The sequence below is a fragment of the Poeciliopsis prolifica genome, unplaced genomic scaffold (assembly GCF_027474105.1).
Source record: "Poeciliopsis prolifica strain line A6 unplaced genomic scaffold, Auburn_PproV2 SCAFFOLD055, whole genome shotgun sequence".
NCBI lineage: Eukaryota > Metazoa > Chordata > Actinopteri > Cyprinodontiformes > Poeciliidae > Poeciliopsis > Poeciliopsis prolifica.
In genome coordinates, this window is record NW_026562430.1 from 1242469 (window position 1) to 1261683 (window position 19215).

Genomic DNA, 19215 nt, shown 5'->3' on the forward strand with positions numbered 1-19215 from the left:
TTTTTTTCTGATAAAAGGTACGCTATAGGCATTGCCTACAAGTCCGCTCCCAAGCACGAATGGATTGGCAAGAACTCGGCTTCTTGGGTGCTCTGCCGCTGCAACAACTCCTGGGTGGTTCGTCACAACAGCAAGGAGCTGGCCATCGAACCCTCACCACAACTGCGGCGGGTCGGAGTCTTGCTGGATTATGATGCCGGATATGTGGCTTTTTATGACGCAGTTGGTTCTCAACACTTACACACCTTTCACGTCTCCTTCGTCCAGCCTGTGTGTCCCGTGTTTAATGTATGGAATAAGTGTCTGACGATACTCACTGGTCTCCCTATACCCGACCATCTAGAGGGACTAGAACCTGGTAACTAAATGGTACAAAAACACAATAAAAGCTCACAAAAAGTCACTACCTTCTAGCATGCCCTGGGTAACACTTATTCAAACTATGCTTTCTGAGTAGAGAGCCAAAGAGTGAGTCATCCTCTTCTGCTGCAGTTAGCCACATTAAATTTTGGTCATGGACAATTATGCATCCAGAGGTAGAGACGAAACAGAAAAGTATAAACTGTCTTTTCTGACCTCAACCATAAAACATGCTTAAAAAAAAGAAAAGACCAAGTAAGCATGTCTGTGTTTGATCTATTTTTCATATAATTTCAAGCTTATCTGGATCATCACAGAATATTTGTTCCCTGGTATGCCACTAAAACTAGACAGCATATGTTCAGTTACCCAGTGCAGCAGCAGTGCCTTGAAAAAGTACATACACTCCTTAATTTCTTTAATAACGAGACAGCCATAGTGATTTTTTTAAAGATCAACTTAAATTAAATACTGTTCACTATTTACTAGTTAGGTGACTTCTGAAAGCAATTGGTTGCACTTGATTTTATTAGTTGCACAAGTGCTAATGAGCTGAATACAACTGCATGCCACACTTTTTAGATTCACATTTTCTTAAATATTTCTAAAATTCTGCATCTTCTTTATTACACAGTGCAGTCATGTGCTATGTTGTATTGGTCCAGCATTTAACATTCGAAATACACTAGAGATTTGGGATGTGAGCATGAAAAGGTTAGAGGGATGTAGAAACTTTAGCAAGGCACTGCATAGAGGTGTTAGTTTCAAAATGCTAGTAATAGGAGGACGCTTGTTTTTCTGAATTCTTACAGCTCTGCTAAAAGCAGAGGATTGATTTCATGTTCTTTGTGTTTTGACAGAGATATTCGAAATATTGCAAAAAGGAAAAAAAGCCACCACTTAATTTGAAGGGTTTTTTGTTGTTTATTATTTTTATAGCTCATCTTAATAAAAACAGCACTTTGAAATTTCCATAAAGTACGCAAAACATATACGAGTATATTTACTTTTTAATCCGTATTGGTTGCTGTGAAATCCAGAACATGTATATTTTGTACATTTGGTGTACCCCACAAAGCCCTTTTTATTTTTTCTCAGTTCATTTAACAAGGAACCAAAGTAGCCATGGCTGTTCAGATGAATTTTATTCTATGATAAAGCTTGAGATATTTTTTAAAAACATTGAGAAGAGATGAATGGAAAATATTGATTGCTGGATTCCCAATATAGACTTTTTTTGCACATTGTTTACACTTTATTCATGGTCTGTAGCCTAAAATGCTCATGTTTTTGTGCAATTTATATGCATTCATACTGGTGAGATGTATTCTGTCTGACCTGATGTGTTAATTTTGTTTTGTGATCCTGAGTTTATGTGATGTATAATAGGAAAGTTGTTGAACAGTTGTATTCCTAGGATATTATTAAATACAAAAGTAAAAATGCACATTGCAGTATCGATTTCTGGTAAACTGAAACAAATTTGTGACATTTTCCACATGAATTTTACCCTTAATAATAATGCTAAAGCATTCCCTCTGCGATGAGTTCTGCATTTCTCAGATTAGGTTTTGTACGCAATAAAATTTACCATTAACCATATGAAGGACAACTGAGGTTTTTGGGACATCTCTTTGGTAATCCATTGAGTAAATAGATTACCAAATCCTCCCATCATCTAATCAGAGCATTGTGCTTCATTTAATATGTCCTTTTAAACTTTTTAAAAACGGTGATCTATGTACAGTCTATGTGGACACTTGTGAAAATCAGGTGCAACAGTGTTTCCTGGGATAACAGACAACAGGAAATAAATTTTTGTTGTTTTCACTTCAGGTTTGTCGTTTCATATGTGCATTTGAGCAGCTTCGATAAATTATGAACATAAACATTACAGAGGATCCTTCAAAATCTGGTAATGTAAGGAAAAATAGCAAATTTTATATTTCTCATGTCTTGTTTTTTTTTTTTCATCTGTCAATGTGACTGTCAAATGTCAACAAAATTTCGAAATTAAATTTGATTATTTTGATCAGAGTTAAACAGCGGCACTGTTAGCATCACGTCCTCTTTGATACTGCCAACATTTTGTCTGCGTAATCTAGTCTGCACTGTGGTTGACATCAAAATGCAGAGTTCACCCTAGTTTGGGAATTTCCTGCACAAGAGGAAGTCGTCAAGTTTATTGTGAACTTCCTGCACCCAATCAAGGTCTCTTCCTGGTTTTCAAGGAGTGATTGTTTTCAGACAGCAGGGGTTCATCCCTAAACAGATATGCTCTGGTGTTAACTACAGCTTTGTTTGTCATTCACACAGCTCAGTGTGATCTCTTAGAAAGAATATTTGGCAAACCTCAGTCTGAGTTATTCTCAGACTGAGAAAACTATGTTCCCTCTGGCACTTCCAAAAAGAAAGCAATTTTAATTTCTTTGAAAAACAATTCGGTATACTGAAACCAGCAACTAACTTAACCAGCAGAAGCAAGAACATAGTAAAGAGAATGATACAAACATGACACCTGGAAATGCTCTTGGCATGTAAAGTATGTCCTGACAGAATAATCATCTTGAATTTAGCTTTGGAAGGTAACCCTGTGCCAGGCAGGACACAGGACAATTATTCATTGCTGTTAATAAGGTTCACCTTTGACTTTTGATGCATATTATAATAATCTCTAAATCTTAACTTTTTCTTCCAGCTCAACATTATTATTTTGCCTGCCGACTTGCCTGTATTCTCATACAATATCTCTGTGTGACATTTCGAAACAATCAATATACTAACATAATGCATCTTGGGATTTCGCTGCTCAGCTGAATCATCCCGCAAAGGTTGAAGACCTACCATTTTATTAACCTTTTCTTTATTGGGGAGGATTTGCTGAGCTCGTGTTGTTCCTCTGCACAACCTTGGCTCTTGTGTGCACACACGACAACTAGTATAAGCGTCCAGCTGCTCAAGCAGCCAGAGCTCCCTCAGGGTACTTTCAGTGTGGTTTAACAAGACACAGATAAAGTGACTCAGTTTCTCCTCTTGGGAATTTAAAGCGTTGACCGTCCTTCAAAAGGACCACTTCACCCTCCTTTAGGCAAACACTGTCCCACTTTTGTGCAAAAATTAAACCAAAGCTGGATTAGTGCGTTGCTGTTTTGAGCTCGTCCAGGCAATCTGGAGGCTGTCAACTCCCTCAAGACTTTTTTTTTTTTATATATAGCAAGGCCACCACTGACAGAGACCCCAGAAGACAAACTCTGGAAGCTTCTACACATTGTCACGTGTCACTAATTCTTGGTCTGTGCTTTATACTATGTGTTGCAAAAATACTGTTTACTGTATGAATCTTTTTACCTTTATCACAAACAGCAATATACTTGAGTGTGATTGATGTGATAGACCAATGCAAAGTAAATCATAATTGTGAAGGGGAACTAAAACTACATGAAAGAGCAGTAAGTTGAAAACAATTGTTTAAAGAAAGGTCTTAGATGTACCGTTCTGCAAATAACTAAAAAAAAATTGTCAGTGTTTGAAAAGAAATTACAAGGAATATAGCAAAAATTAACAAGCAACTGTTTATCAAAGATTCATCTATGAGGAAACTACAATATATCAGACTTCTACACAACCTAATTAAGGGATAGTGAAGTATATTTTTTAATCAAAAAACCGAGTCATTAAAACAATTAATAACTCATCCTCATTTCCTGCTGGGCAGTTTTTAAGGAAAAAAGAAGTCCTTCCTCTGAGTATCCAGCAGATGTCACTATTAGGATTCAGGAAAATAAGGACATGTTGCTGAATAATTCACAATAATTCCCATCAGAATGTTTAGGTTCTTTTCACCATGGCCTGAATATTATAGAAGGCATGTTTTGCAAATTAATAGAGCATTTTATGTGATGTATTGCGATATGGATCTATGAATGAGTGTGTTGCAGAGAACTGTAATGCATCAATTGATATTTCATAAGAACTTTTATTTACATTTCAATATTTCACTAGCAGAGGGATGCCTCCCAAGAATTAATTTGACTTTTCTATCTTTTGATATGCTCTGATTTGATCTTCATTGTTTGAAAATAAGACAAATCTTCTCCATCACTTTTTTAAAGTAATTATTTTCCAATTGTCTTTACTTTTGATCATCACAAAATTCATCCTGGAATATCCCAAAACACGAGGTAAGAACATGAGCCACACTCAATGTATCCAGCAGGTTTTCAGAGCACGATCTATATGCAATTAGAAATTTGTTCATCAATTTCTTCATTCCTAAAGGGATCCTAGTTGCTAAGCACAATCGGTTTACATAATCCATTCTGGCTGGATGCTTTGTGCAAAATATGCCAAACTTGCAATAGATGACCACATTGAGGATATGAAGTTTTAAGTCCAACCACAAAATGATTTCCAAGTTTTTGGAAAGTTTCTGACAAGGAGAAAGGGGAAATAAAACTAAGGTTGGATAAAAACAAGTCATGTTGAAATAATCTGTCATCTTTCAAGGTCAAGATGTCTATTGGTCAATAACCAGTGCTACTTCTGAACCTCTTTTTTCTTTGATTTCAGGTACATTTTCCTGCCTCCTTCTATTGCCCTGTAGTCCAGTTCTGATGTTCAAGAGCGCAATATCAGGGCATTCATCTGCGAACAATAGGTCGGCATGGACACCATGACTGGCCTGCAGCCCCAAATACAACCCACTGTGATCCACTGTGTGTTATGACTCATTTCTCTCACTGAACCTTAGTGGCCTGTGAGCCTGTTGCAGATGTATTTCTATTTCTTACTTGAACTGCTTTTGATGGATACTGACAATTGCTGACCGGGGACACTCAAAGGTAGCAACAGATCTGGAGATGTTCTGACCCAGCAGTCCAGTTGTCGCTATTTGTCAGACTCTCTTAAATCCATTAGCTAGCCAATTTTGGTGCTTCGTGGCTGCACAATACATCCCACTGACTGACAACAGAGTCTTGCAGAACTATTCACTTCACCCATGATTGTAAAATCCAATAATAAAGAATTATTTATGCCTTTTGCCTTTAATGATGCTGCATGAGTTTGGGAGGTTTCTACTCAGATTTTTCTATTATGTTGTTCTGTTTTTTGCTTTTGTCACACCCAGAAAAATCCAGCTATCTTAATAACAGACCCGAATGAAGAAAAAACAAATATATTCAGTGAAAAATATAATTAACTTCAAGTATGACTGGGTCAGTGCTTTGAGTTTTTGGTGAGAATGTCTGTTTTCTCAAAACTAGTCGGTGATGACAGATGACCGCTCACACTTTTCTGCTGGAGGTTAGGTCCTGGTCTACAGGATGCACTCACTTGTAATGCTAGGTCAAGCCAGACTATAAGGTGAAAGAATGATAACTTTACTCTGGCAAACATATATTAAAACTCACCTACAATATTTGGTCTCAGTTAAGAAAATAAATAAATAAATCTCCCACTGAAAGGACAGAAGACAGGAAGGCTTTAATGAATATGACACCCAGCTCAGCAGAGTACACTTGCCAGCTGCTACTTTCCAAATGAAATTCAAATCTTTCTTGCCAAATCTTGTGTTGACTCGTTCTTTTTTTTTGTGAAATAGTTTCCATCACTTCTAATGTGTTTAGTCAAAAAGCTGCTGTGTGCTTCAATCTTGAACTCTTATATTTGTCTGCCAAGGTGCCAATTTCCTTATGCACAAATTGAATCCATTGACCTGGCAAAGCCAGGGGCACAATTCACGTTAAAATGACCAATTTGCAAAAAATTAATTAAGCAACTTGAAAGTTAATTTTTTGACTGATAAAAGCCATTCTAACTATTTAAGACTATAGCAAATTTATATTTAATTTGCTTCCATTTTTATTCTGTTTTTGTCCTTTCTCTGGCGATCTTGTGGCCACAAGCAATTTCTCTTCTTTATTTCTCCTTTCTTGATCTTTAATTTTTAAACTTTCCTTTCCTCCCAATCACTCACTCCATCCCTCTTCAATAGCCTTGCAGTTTCATCCAGACAGTCAAGAAACCAATTAGTCTGCAGTTCTCAATCATAACATCAGCCAGGATGCAGCAAAGTTGGACAGACAGGCCTTTAGCGCCTTGCTAATTAAGAAAAAATAATTCATTGCACTGCAAATGGGGAAGGACTTTTGTGCTCTCAGCTAATTGGAAGAGAATGTAAAATGGGAGAGAAGAGAGCAAGAGCAACCAAGCAACAAGAAAAGATAAAGGTATGAAATAAAGGTATACTGGCTGGGTGTTAGGGAGGTGTTAAAGCCTTGACTGAGAAAAAATGCCATTTCCTTTTAGAAGTCAGTTGTTTCACAAAGTATCAGGAAGTTGGCCTGAAAACAGACTGAGGACAATGATGTTTTTTGTCCTTTGTGCTGGACATGATTGGTAACAATTATCCATGTTTTGATCACAGTTTTTTGTCTGATGTTTTGCAATGCAAAATGTGTTTATGTATAAAACCATCCGAAGCAAAAATGGGAGCAAAAACCAAATTGTGGGACAAGCAGATTTTATGGACATCCAATCAGTAGAAAACAACCTCCAGCATATTTGGTGGTGGCAAGTCAGTTCTAAGAGTTACCCCACCCAAAGCAAGTGCAAAGTCTGGAAACTGGCATGGCCCAGTGATGTACGTCTTTAACCTCTTCCAAGACAGGATACAGAAGTCATTCCTACCCAATTCAAGTACATCATCAGCTGGCTCTTACATCAGGGGAAGTGGTGACTCCTGATGTGAACATCCACAAGAACATGTCATTTTTCCAGATTTTTTGATTAAGTTTTGCTGAAAGCACCAAGTTACTCTTGCTGACAACAGTAAGAAGGTTATAAGTTTACTTTTGCGTCTACTCACTTGGATTAAGGTTTGCACTGAAGGCTCCCATTGGCTCTTGGATGAAACAAGATTGTAGCATCACAAATCCATCAACAAACTTAATATTCGGCATGCAGTGCTGATACCCTACCCCCACATATCCATCTTTTGTTTAAATGGAGCGGCAACAGAGTTATTTGTTACTGTAACACTAGTAGCTTCCTTCCCTCACCATCATTCTCACTGTATGTTAGCTTAAGTAAGCAAGCAAATAAATAAACATTTGAGGGCTTTTTACACATCTCTACCTGGGATGCCAATTATTTATCTAAGACACTGTGTGAACTTCTTTTAAAGCGCGTTTCTTCTTGAAATAAACATTCATTCTATGACATTGCTATTCCTCTATTGTTGTTGGTTGTTTTTCTAAAGGTGCTGTGAAGATCCCCATAAGAGTGAGAATAATTTCCATGGGAGAGATTCCAAGAAAAAAAAGTTGACTGCCAAATTGTAAGAAGAGAGAAAAGGTGAGTGCTTTTGTGCGAGCAAGACAAACAGCAAAGAGACAATGTGTGATATTCAATGTGTTTGTTTCTGAAGGAGAGAGTTGGGAAGGGAGAAAAGGTGAGAGAAACAGCCCCATTTGTATATGAATGTGGAAATGTTTTCAAGGTTGTAGTTGTGTGGGTGTGTGCATGGTTATGCCATTGTTTGTTCTTGCCTGAGTGAGTTTGTGGACAGGGGAGCGGATATGACAGGCCTGTCTGTTGTCTCCACAGAATAATTGCTTATGGATTACCTGAGGCGAGTCCCACTGCAGACACTTAGAAATGACACACCCAGGTGACTCCTTGAATCGTGTTAATATCCGGTCTGAGCGTGAGTTTGATTTTGTTTTTTCTTTTTTTGCCCCATGTGTGTCTGCATCTTCCCGCGCATGCTGGTTATCTTTGTGTGAGGGCGTTCGCAGATCCACGGGGATATGTTGTCTCTCTCATCTTACTGACTCACACAGAAGTAATTCCACTATGTCAGAGCTGTTTATTATACAAACACATAGACTGTGTGTATACACATCACCAGCAAACACATATGCCCTTCAGATCCATCATCTGTGCCTCGGCTCAGTTCCATTTGGTAACAGCTGACAAGCTTAAAACAGGAACAATTTGGGGCAAATTCCAGTGACGCTTTGATCCCAGGTGCACTGCTCAATATTTTTTTTTCTAAACGAATATTTCTCTCCTCTGTTTCTGAATAAAAGAGAATCCATGGGTTCCAATAAATCATGCACTACCTACGGCATCAGTGGCTACAAATAGTTCAAAAAACAAGATTTACTTTTTCGTCAAAGAGCTAAGGGGTCAAACTGAAGATTGTGTTTCTAAGATCAACATTTACAGACATCCAGAGATAAAATTAAGACAAAAACGTAACATTTCAAAAGTACAACATTGATTTTTTTGCAACATTCCAAGTCATCCTCTGGACAACAGAAAAATTGATGGAGACAGATGCTCAGGCAGACTATGCAAAAGTAAAATACATGTAAGTTGAGTCACTCCTCATTCACCTAAATTTCCCTGCAGGGAAACCCTGGACTTGAGACTGACATAACCTACAAAAAACATAATTATCCAACAAAAATTTCAAATGTCGCATAAAAGCCAAAGCACTTAGGAAGTCATCTTTATTCAAGAGAGAAAACCGTTTCAACATTTCTTCCTAAAGTTGACTCAAACAAGTAGAGAAAAGGGTAGAAAAAAAACTCACCCTTCATCTGTTTTGTAATTTAGTCTTTTTTCAACATCAAATATATCTGTCTACCACTCTATTTCATCTTCTACTACAGAGAAAATGAAAGATATAGCTAGAAGTCTCTCATTTGATTGATCTCTTTAGGAGGGTGTTTATGGCTATGGGATTTGATAGTCTCAGTCTTCCTAGGACACTGTTGGTAATGAAAGGTACAGGTACCATTCAATTACATCCCTCCATGGGTTCAGGATGTATTGAACCGGGGCGGGCCTGAAGTAAATGAAAGGTGACGGGGATAAGTGGAAGTCACAGTGGTCACTGTATTTTCAGCAGCTTTTTTGTGGTTGATGGATCTCTTTTTTTTTGCCTTTTCTTGAGAAACCGGTAAAAACAGATTTTATTAATTTAAGAATTAATTTGCGAGTTAAATCCCCCCACCCCTCTAAATTCTGTCCATTAAGAAAAAATTGAATGTTACAACATCAAACTAAAGATTGTGAATCCATTAAAAAGCATGATCAGAGGCTGTACAGTATATCTACTCAATATTTAATTATGGCTTCTTCAGCATGAGGTCCTGCCTCAAACAGTATGCCATGCAGTGAATCAGTTTGTGGCTCTGCTGAGGTGTTCAGGAATCCCAGGTTTCTTTAACGGCAGTCTGTTCTGGCATCTCTGATTTTCATTTTATCAATTTCCCACAGAGATCTAAAACAGATGCCCTGCAAATTTAGATGCATTCCTGATCTAACACACCTAAATCAAATGGCTTGATTGTTTCTTCAGCATGCAATTATGTTCTACTACAAGCCCTGCTATTGATATACTTGCCTCGGGTGTGCTGAATCAGACGCACATCTAAAAGTTACAGAAATCCAGCTCCAGTGGAGTGGAGCGTTTGATCTCTGCCATTGATCATTTGTAAGGTTTGGGTGAGGAGGAGGACGGCAGTCTAACTTAGCAATACATTGGTCATAAATCTGGACAGTGAGGCCAGTAGCCAATTCCTGCAGGGATCCCCACAAAGCTTGTCAACACTCTAAAATTGTCTGTTGTCTCACTGCATTGACATCATGCTTGACATACACTGTGGACAAACACTGGCTCTGGAAGCTCTGACTCCACCTGTAGTCCACATCTTTGAAAACCTTTCCACCCCCAAACTCTATCATGGCTTTTGCTTTATCTTGTTAAGACTGCAGTTATCCTCAGATGATTTTGCACTTTCTCCATCAACATTCTACTGAACTTTCGATTAATTAATACATCACTTTGGACAAAGCCCATCTTCAGCAATCAACTTTTGTAGCTCACCATGTCCAGTGGTTCTGAATTAAAGCAACAATTTTTAAAGTTTTATGTAATATTCCAGTTTTCTCAATACTTTCAGTATGTTTAGTTCCGTTTTTAACAATATTAATCAAACTAATTCCTAAATTGTAATAACATAACACATAGTAATACATTCCTGTTCATAAATATGTATGAATCCCATTGTTTTAACCAAATTATGTTTAGATCTTCAAGTAATTTGTTTTTGATCACAAGTGACATTGTGACAAATAGGAGCCTTGAATATTTCAAACAGAATAGCAAAAAAACAAGAATAGTGCTAAGTATCAGTCATGAAAAAAGTAGATTACATGTGCAATCATTATTTTAACACAGTATAATATGTAAAATTATTAAATGATTAATTGAGAAACCATTTTTGAGAGCACCCACTGAATGTTTACATTCAGTGGGTGCTGCACACAGGTCAGAATTGTGCATGCAGATCCTCTATTCAACCAGTAGAGAGCGCTGTAGACACTGGAATAGAACTTTGGTAAATCCCCTCCTCTCCTGAAAACTTTAATGGAGCTGAAGCTGCATGTGTGTGTTCACATGTGTGCAGGCACAGCAATGTGTACGAGTATCTGTTGCAGCATTGAGCTGCAGCCCCCTCCAGCATGCTGAGAGCTGGAAAGCCTCAGCCTGACATTCACAAACAATGGTCACATAACATAATACGAACAAGATGCCTGGGATTCATTTTCCCCACGTGCAACAGTTTGTAGAGCTTCTTTTTGTTTCCCCCTCCGCTCCTCTCCACCTACTTCTTTCCATCTCCAACATAAGACATTGCTCAAGGCGTGGATATATGCAAACGCGCGGATCCTTTTTACCAGCCAGCATTTTAACCAGATCATTCCGCATTAAAAGCACCTTTATATCTCAGTCCCAAATCAGACGTGTTGACGTAGCAGAGAGCAGTTTGGGTTTTTTGGAACGTTCCAGCGATAACCTGGGGTAGATTGGAGGCTCAGTGCATTTTGGGCTGCAGCGTAAACATCCTAAGGGTACTGTTTAAGTCAAACATCCATTTGGCTTAGTAATTTTATGGGTCAACTGTGCACTAGGGGCAGGGAATAAATACTGTGATTACACCCTGAATATTAATGCATGCACAAAAAGTAAATTTATGTCCTCGTGTGTTTCTCTGCCTATTAATGACAAGTCCAAAAATTTTCTGAAATTCTGACAAGCAGGATTAGTGGAAGAGCTTCAGCAGGGTGAGTCATAGTGTGTTGTGAGTTAAAAAGAGCACAGTGGATGGTTATTTGTAGTGATGGTATAATTCTGAGAAGGAATTGCAGCTCAAAGAGAGATGGACATGAGAGGACTCGAGGTCTTCCACGTCTCATTTCCTTGAAGCTGTTAGGAAATCAACGCTGACAGCTCAGTAGTTGACTGGTAGGTTTGAATAATTGTCAGAAGCTATGATTAGATTTGCTGGGTCACTGAAACACACACGCATACACGCAGTCACTGGACCATGAATGTAGAATTATGGTCAACCCCAATGTGTTTGCGATGTTACAACCACAAACTTTTAACAGTTTAAAGTCTTTTGCTTCCTCCAATGTGTCTCTGTCCATGCTGAAAAAAAAAACATGCCCACATCAAGACCCTGCCACCCAATTTGCATAGTAATTTGGAACACAGTGTATTGGGCAATGGTTATTTGCAGTGATGTATTGACAATAAATTGACAAAAAGAACTATGAATATTACGCTAATCATTTCCCATCCAGTTTTTAAGAATGACTCTGAGGGGTTCTGAAGGCAAATAGTTACACAAAATTTTATTTATGGGTTTCAGAGTGAAGGTGATAAAAATAATCACATTATTTAGATTATTTTATTTGCAATACATAAAAAAATATTGCATGTACAAAAGATATTAAAGCATCATGACAAAAATATGAGAAACATCCAGGGTTATAATTTTTTTCTAGGGCAAAGTAAGTCACAGCTGCCTCCCAATCCGCCTACTGGGAATGAATTGAATCTCTTGTGAAAATATTCCTTTCATTACAATAACTCCTACATCACACTAACACATCTTTTAATAGTAATAGGTAACAGCCGCAGAATAATTCTCACCACCAGGATCATTAGATTTTTTATTTTTTTAAATTTCCAACTCATGCCCTCTGGTTTTCATTGTATTGCATTTTTTCTTAATAAAACTGCTCAGATGTGCGTTGTCTAAATAGGTCTCCAGCAGGAAAGTGTTGTTCTCTCTGTCCTTGACTTTGTTACTTTTACAAGTCAGATGATCTATTAAAAATACTCCCTCACTACACCCACACACCCACACACACACACACAGTCTCTCTCCACAAGGACTTTTTATTGACTTCCATTCATTTTTTATTCAAATCTGTAGCCAAACCCACCAAAATTTTTTGGGAACACATAACACCTAATTGTATACAAGTTTTATCCATTTAGAACTTTTTTCTAGTTATTTCAAATAGATGCATGTCCATTCCGGTTTTCATGCTGTATCCCCAACTTGGACTATAACTCTCGGCATTGTCATGCATCATAGGCTCATATTTATTTTCAAAAATATAATACGAAAGTTAATTGGAAAAGTCGAGTACATGATTAACCCTAACCCAAAAATAAGACTTTTTCTGACAGAGTCCAGGCTTTGAGATACATAAGGAGCAGTGGGACCTCACATTTATGGAAGAAAAGATGTCCTGCTAGGTGAGAAATGCTAAAACACACAGGTACACACACAAACAGCAGGGAGATGTTATCTGAGGTCAAGTGATTCAGTAAATTAGCAGGTTCTTTGGCGATCTCATGTAAGAGAATGAATTATCAAGTGGAGCTTGTGAAATGTTGCCAACAACAGTGATGCCTGTTGAAAGGACAAAAGAATACAATTAACCGCAGCTGATCCCGACTGCTACAGTTTATGCATCGAAGCAAATAGCTGCCTCCATCAGCAGGATTCCAAAGAGCAGATTCATCAGGTGTGGTTGTCGATGCAGAGAAGAAGTGCAGTTACTGCATGTAATGTATACCCCATCATGGACTTCTGCTTGCAGTTCTATTACACTCTTATTATTTTTGCGCCAACGGCCTTGTCATCTACGTCAGAGCACAAAGTGTGTCTCCTCTCATCCTTGGAGATGTTACTATGGGGACAAAGGCAGTGGAAGGAATGCAGGGTGCTGCACAAATGAGTCGGTGTGTGTGTTGAAGCAGATGCGATGGCCTTATATGCAACGCTCTGTAATGTAATGAAATCATCGCCTGGATGGATTGTAGCTCGGGGCGAATAGCTTGCAGCTCCGTAGAAGTACATTTTCAAATGATTTGAGAATTTCTGGAGCATTTGAGGCTGAGCAATGCAGGAAAGGGTGATCTGTGCAATGAGTGTAGTGCCATTACTGCAGGGAAAAAAGTCAAATTGCAACTCGGAGGAGAAGTCTTGATTTGATGCTTGATAGCTTAACGTTATTTGCTTCGCATTCAACAGTCCAAATAAGTTTACATTAAAAAGGATTCAGTATCTTGAAAAAGTGTAACATCTACAGATCTGTAGTTTACAACAATTTAATGTGAAACACCAGCAGAAACAGTGTTTCTTTTCAGTGCACAAAAAAACCTTTAAAGTTTGACAAGCTTTTATGCTTTGCCCTCTTTCAGTCATCTTGGGCTGGTTTCTAACACATAAAGAGACTAAACCTTTTCCTCCTGGTCTTTGAAAAATATCTTAAGCTTAGTCAGATTGCATTGAGAGCGTCTGTAGTCAGGACTTTTATTGTATTCTTGTAGATTCACATTTGAATTTGTACTTGCACTAGCTGAATTACTTTTTCCAGTCAATTCTGACCAGTGGCATTCACCCTGACCAGAAGTTTTTACCAAATAATGGCGGCTAAAATCATGTGCGTGAGCTCAGAGCATCATCTCAATGGATTTCACTATGTGAGTTCTGTCTCCTGCAGCCTGCCAGAGTTCTGGGTGAGGCTCTTCAAAGAGCCGCGAGAACGAGGTAGGCTGAGACTGAAACAGGGGAGAATTGGCTCCTCTGTACTAATCAGCCCAGAGGATGAAAAGGCACAGCTTGTGAGCACCACACAGCCAAAAAGATCATTATAATAGGAAAAAGTTATTTAAAAAGCAAGTGAGTTTTAAAAAAAATATGGATAGCTTGCAGCTATTCAAACCTACCAGAGTTTGCTGCACCTAAAATATTCGTAAAGCATGCTGTGTTGACAATATGACAGTTTAGGGAAAAAATTGAAAAAAAAAAAGGGAAAAGATTTTGTGCTGAAAACATGGCCTTATTCTGGATTTATTCACTGTCTTCCCTCCTGTGTGGATGCCTTTGAAAACAGGGGTCTAACCACTGGTCTTAGCTTTCCTTTAAGCTAAGAAGGCAAAGTTTGGAAATCCACATCTTGCTGAAAGAAATACTTCATCCTGCCATCTCCAACTCCCCATGATGTTTTTGGTTCTCTGGCAAAAAAGACGAAAAAGATCAGTTGCACCAGGCAAAAGAAGATTATGTTTGGGTACTGGAGAAAGAGGAGATGAAGCTGCACACAAAGTAGTCAGAGAGACAGTTTGTCTTCCATAAAAGAAGAGTTTTAATTTTTAAATCGTTTCTCCCCCCATCACTTCTGTGATATACAGCATCAAACAAGCTTTTCAACAACAACACTGCTTTGGTCTGTAGTTTGACTCAGAGCAGTAAGACAAAAGCTTAGTGAAAACAAAGATTTTTGTCTACATGCCAACAGTTCTTAGCTAAAAAATGTGAAATACCAAGAAGCTAACTTTCAATGTTTGAGAACAAAAAGGTAAATAATATAAAAGATGAACTACGATTGCTTTGGGTGAACCTTCAGCTTAGTACTGTTTAAATTCTGCTAAGGATGGATTTTGCTTGTTCATGTTCAATTCAGACACTGATTTTAAAGCTTTATTTTGTTGGAATAGAAACCATGCACTGTATCTGCAAATGCATTTTCAAAAACAGAATAAAATGTTAATTGCTAGAGTAGCTAGTAGTTTTTATTTACTGTACTTCAGAAACCCAACTGATTATTAGTTTTAAATCTGCAACAGATGTTGTACAACGCCAAGTTAAGCAGAACTAGAAACAAATCACATGCATACTTAAATGGAAAAAGGTATTTTTCGATAGCCAAGGTCTTTTGTAGCAGAATAATATGCCCAATCACAGGTAAAATCATTTATGGACAATTTGGAAGTGTTGACCTTGCCTCCAAATTAGCTGTAAATACAGTAGAACATCTGTGGGATGCGTAGCAACGCTAACCCTTCTGGGTCCTTGTGAATTCAACTAAACTGGTGATTATAATCTTGTGCCTGATTGGTATCCATCTAAAAGGGTTAGAACTTTACCTAAAACAGGTTTCATAAAAATAACCACTTATTCTGCTACTAGCATTGTTCTGTCAATAAGGTGCTGCCCCATTATATTCACAGAAATCCTAGATAAATATTTTTTTTCTCAAATTATATCTTGAAAATAGAGAGGGGAAAAATGCTGCACAAAAAAGATGCAGACATGTTTTATTTTTATGCTACAGTGAGTGAAGGGAATGGTCATTTCTTTCAAAAAAACAAATTATGGGTTTCATTTCATTCTCACAACAGCTGGTTAATTGAAATCTCCAGATTTGCATAACCTGCTCATCAAACATCATCATTTAATGATTTATATTAATAGCACTGACTCCATTGTGTCTCATCACAGCCAAACAAGCACCTCTTCATACTCCTTGATGCAGTTATGGCCCTTTAAAATGAATGCAAAACATAAAGATTCAAACTGAATGCTGAGTTTTTCTTCTGCTCCAAAATAGAGCAGGTGGATAATCACCAGTGCTCCACAATAAGCTGGGTCTCTAATGATCAAATCTTTGTGCGGGCCATTATGCTGCGATTCCATTGAAACGCCATCAAATATCCTGTCACAGCCACCTGATATGATGATTTCAATTACTGGTTAGATCTGTTCCACACTGTAATAACACTGCTTCTGAATGTATGTGTGTGGGCAGATGATGGGTGGGATGCAAATTCAACAGTTACTGTCAATCAACTGCAGATACATCTCAAAACATTTTAACATTGTAAAAAAAAGTACATATTTGTAAGACAGCTGAATCTAGACTGACACCTCTTTCAAAGAGGATAAGCCACACAAGGTCATTGCTAAAGGAGCTAATTGTTCGCAGAGCAAGACACGTGACCTGAAGTTTTCTTTTTTTGAAATGAAAGAAATTATTTTAACATTCCACTATATTTAATATTTTCAGATGTATCTGTGCTCATGATCAGGAAACTCCTGCATTCAGTTTGTGGGAGCTCATTCAAGAAGAGAAAAAACTGGATGCATAATTTTCTTTACAGATACAAAGTGAGCCACGACAGAGTGCCTGGTAATGCACTGCTCAATCTCTTGCTTTCCACTCATCTCAGAATTTGGACGCCTAAGTACAAAAACCTCAAGTCATCTTGATTAGATACCTGAATCACGTTAACTCGCTCCTGTCAATGTGGAAGTAGCAGTGGCTCTTCATCAAGCTTACCCAAAATTTCACTTCTTCAGCTTATCTCAAAGAATGACCTGAACTTCAGCTCAATCCAGCTGCTTGTATAAGGAAGATAGTTCTTCCTTGTGCATAGCTTCTGAAAACTGTAAAGAAATATCTTTGGTGTTTATATTTCAAACATCGGGAACATACCTGTTAATAGTAGTCAGTCCAAAGTAAAAAACAAAATTTAGAAGAAAACAGATTGAAGTAGAAATTATGCTCTGGGCTATGAAGCGGTATGTATAGCTGTAGTTCATAGTTCAGGTCCTGCAGGAAAGATGAATGTCAGTAAAACAAGAAAAGGAGTTATATTATTTTAATGATGTCACCAGGGAGGCCATGACACAGCAGGAAGAGGAGTAGTCCTCCAAAAGCAAGGTCGGTAGTTTAATCCCCAACCTCTCCAAGTGGAGTTGTCCTTGAGCAAGGTGCAGAACTCTTCGATACACAGGGCTGGACTGCACAGCAAAGTGTTATATATGTCTAGAATACAAAACACACATGTGTGTGTGAGAAAGAGAGGGAGACAGAGAGAAACAAGTTGTACTAAAACCAATGCAACAGATGACTTGGCACACAAGAAAATATATTTGTTAACAACCAAATAAAAAGATCACAAGGTATTCAAGACCCAAAGTCCAACCATAATTTCCTAGCATCAGACTCCGAAACATTTGGGATTTGCAGCAGGACAATTATCTGAACCACGGCAACCATTCAGTCTCCGATAAATTAATTGGAACAAAGGTTTTCAGAGTGGCCTTGTCAAAATCTGAAATTAAATCCAATTGTAATGAAATGGCATTAAATTAATTCTCATGCACTTTCCAATTCCATTAAAACAGCTCCCACAAAAATGTATTTTGCATTTTTCCTGTTGTCCTATTCAAGTACTTTTTTCTTGCACTGGCATGCAAGAAAAAAACAAGTACATTTTAACAAGATTCTATCCATTTGAGACTTAGATCATTTAGTCAATCTCCTCAGATGCTCCTATATACTCCTCCTTCCTTGTTCCTCTGACCCTCCCATACAACCCACCCACTCTTGTTTTCACCCCATCTTGTTTCTGAGGGATCAATTGTACAACAAACTCAATGAATTCTTCGCCAGAGCTTGTATTTCCTCAGAGAACATGGTTGGTCTTGAGCTTTAACTGAGAAAAAAAGCGGAAAAAAAAAAAGTTGGAAGGTGGCAAAGAGCGGGGACCTTGGAGGCTGTGCATATTTAGCTCTGGGCTTTGACGAGGCTTGGCAAACATAGGTGCTGCATCATGGAGTTTAAATGAAAGATGCCAGACGGAAATGAAAGGGGGCAGGAGATAAGATCAGGAAATACAATAAGGAGCTGTCTTGTAAACACACCATGATGCCGGCAACAGATAATAAAAAGAACAAGCTGATGAAGCAGTACTTTTATTTTGTTTGACAGAGGGGTGTGTCTGGGTTATTATCTGTAGGGATGGGTTTAAGGTGTCTTGCCATTATGCTGATGCCAACATTACTCGTTTGAGGAGATTGAGTTCCTTGTAATTTTGCAACAATTCCTCCCATCCCTCCATCTTTCAAAACTTGTATAAAGTAAAGCTAGACAGAGAATATCTTAAAATGCAACCAGAAAGAGAGAGTGTTTATATTTTCTAGCACTGGAACTGCAAAATTAAAAGTTCCCACTGAGACAAACTCAAAAGAAAAACACCTAATAAGATTCATGAGAAGAATATGTGAGTAAATATTGAGCATTAATATTGATTTTATTCATGCATTCTGTAAAAGGCTATCATAACAGTTAATTAGCGGTAGCTGGCCTTATGCATTATGTATATCCTCCATTATAGAACAAAAGAAAAGATGGCATCCCAAAGACACGCCTTCAAAATCTCAACAGTGGTATGAATAAACATTCTTTTGAAATTATGATATGTGGATTTCTGTTCCCAGTGAGATTTCCAGAACAGAAGGGCTGCGCAACCGAATGAAGCAGATCACGTAGCATACACCAAAGGATGTTCCGGCACTTTAATGAGTGAAGGGGTTTACTAGAACCCTTTCTAACGAAGAGAAGAGCCTATAGATCAAGAACATGGCTTTAAATTGTTCTAATTGCATATGTTTGAATGCATTTGGTTTTTATTGAACCAGTTTCTGTTTGAGCTCCACCAATAAACAGAGTCTCAGTATAATAATCACCAGTAGACTGCAAGTGTTGCCATGACTTATTTCACAGATTGAAATTAGATTTTGTAAATAAAAAATGTGAAACCTTGGCAAATTAGCAATACAGTAGCATCTTAATACTGTTTCTCTTGCAGAAAGACTGCAGAAATGTGGTGTAATCGGTCCTTGT

At 37.9% G+C, this 19215-nt stretch overlaps 1 protein-coding gene across 2 annotated transcripts in view; it reads left to right on the top strand.

Annotated features, from left to right (window-relative positions):
- Positions 1-2195, top strand: part of LOC129379020 (E3 ubiquitin-protein ligase Midline-1-like) — a 41895-nt gene extending 39700 nt beyond the window's left edge. For both annotated transcript variants that reach the window (XM_055059559.1, XM_055059558.1), the window contains exon 10: positions 18-2195. In XM_055059559.1, coding sequence (XP_054915534.1) covers positions 18-366 — 349 coding nt within the window. In that variant the 3' untranslated portion in view covers positions 367-2195. The remainder of the gene's footprint in view (positions 1-17) is intronic.
- The last annotated feature ends 17020 nt before the right edge of the window (positions 2196-19215 follow it).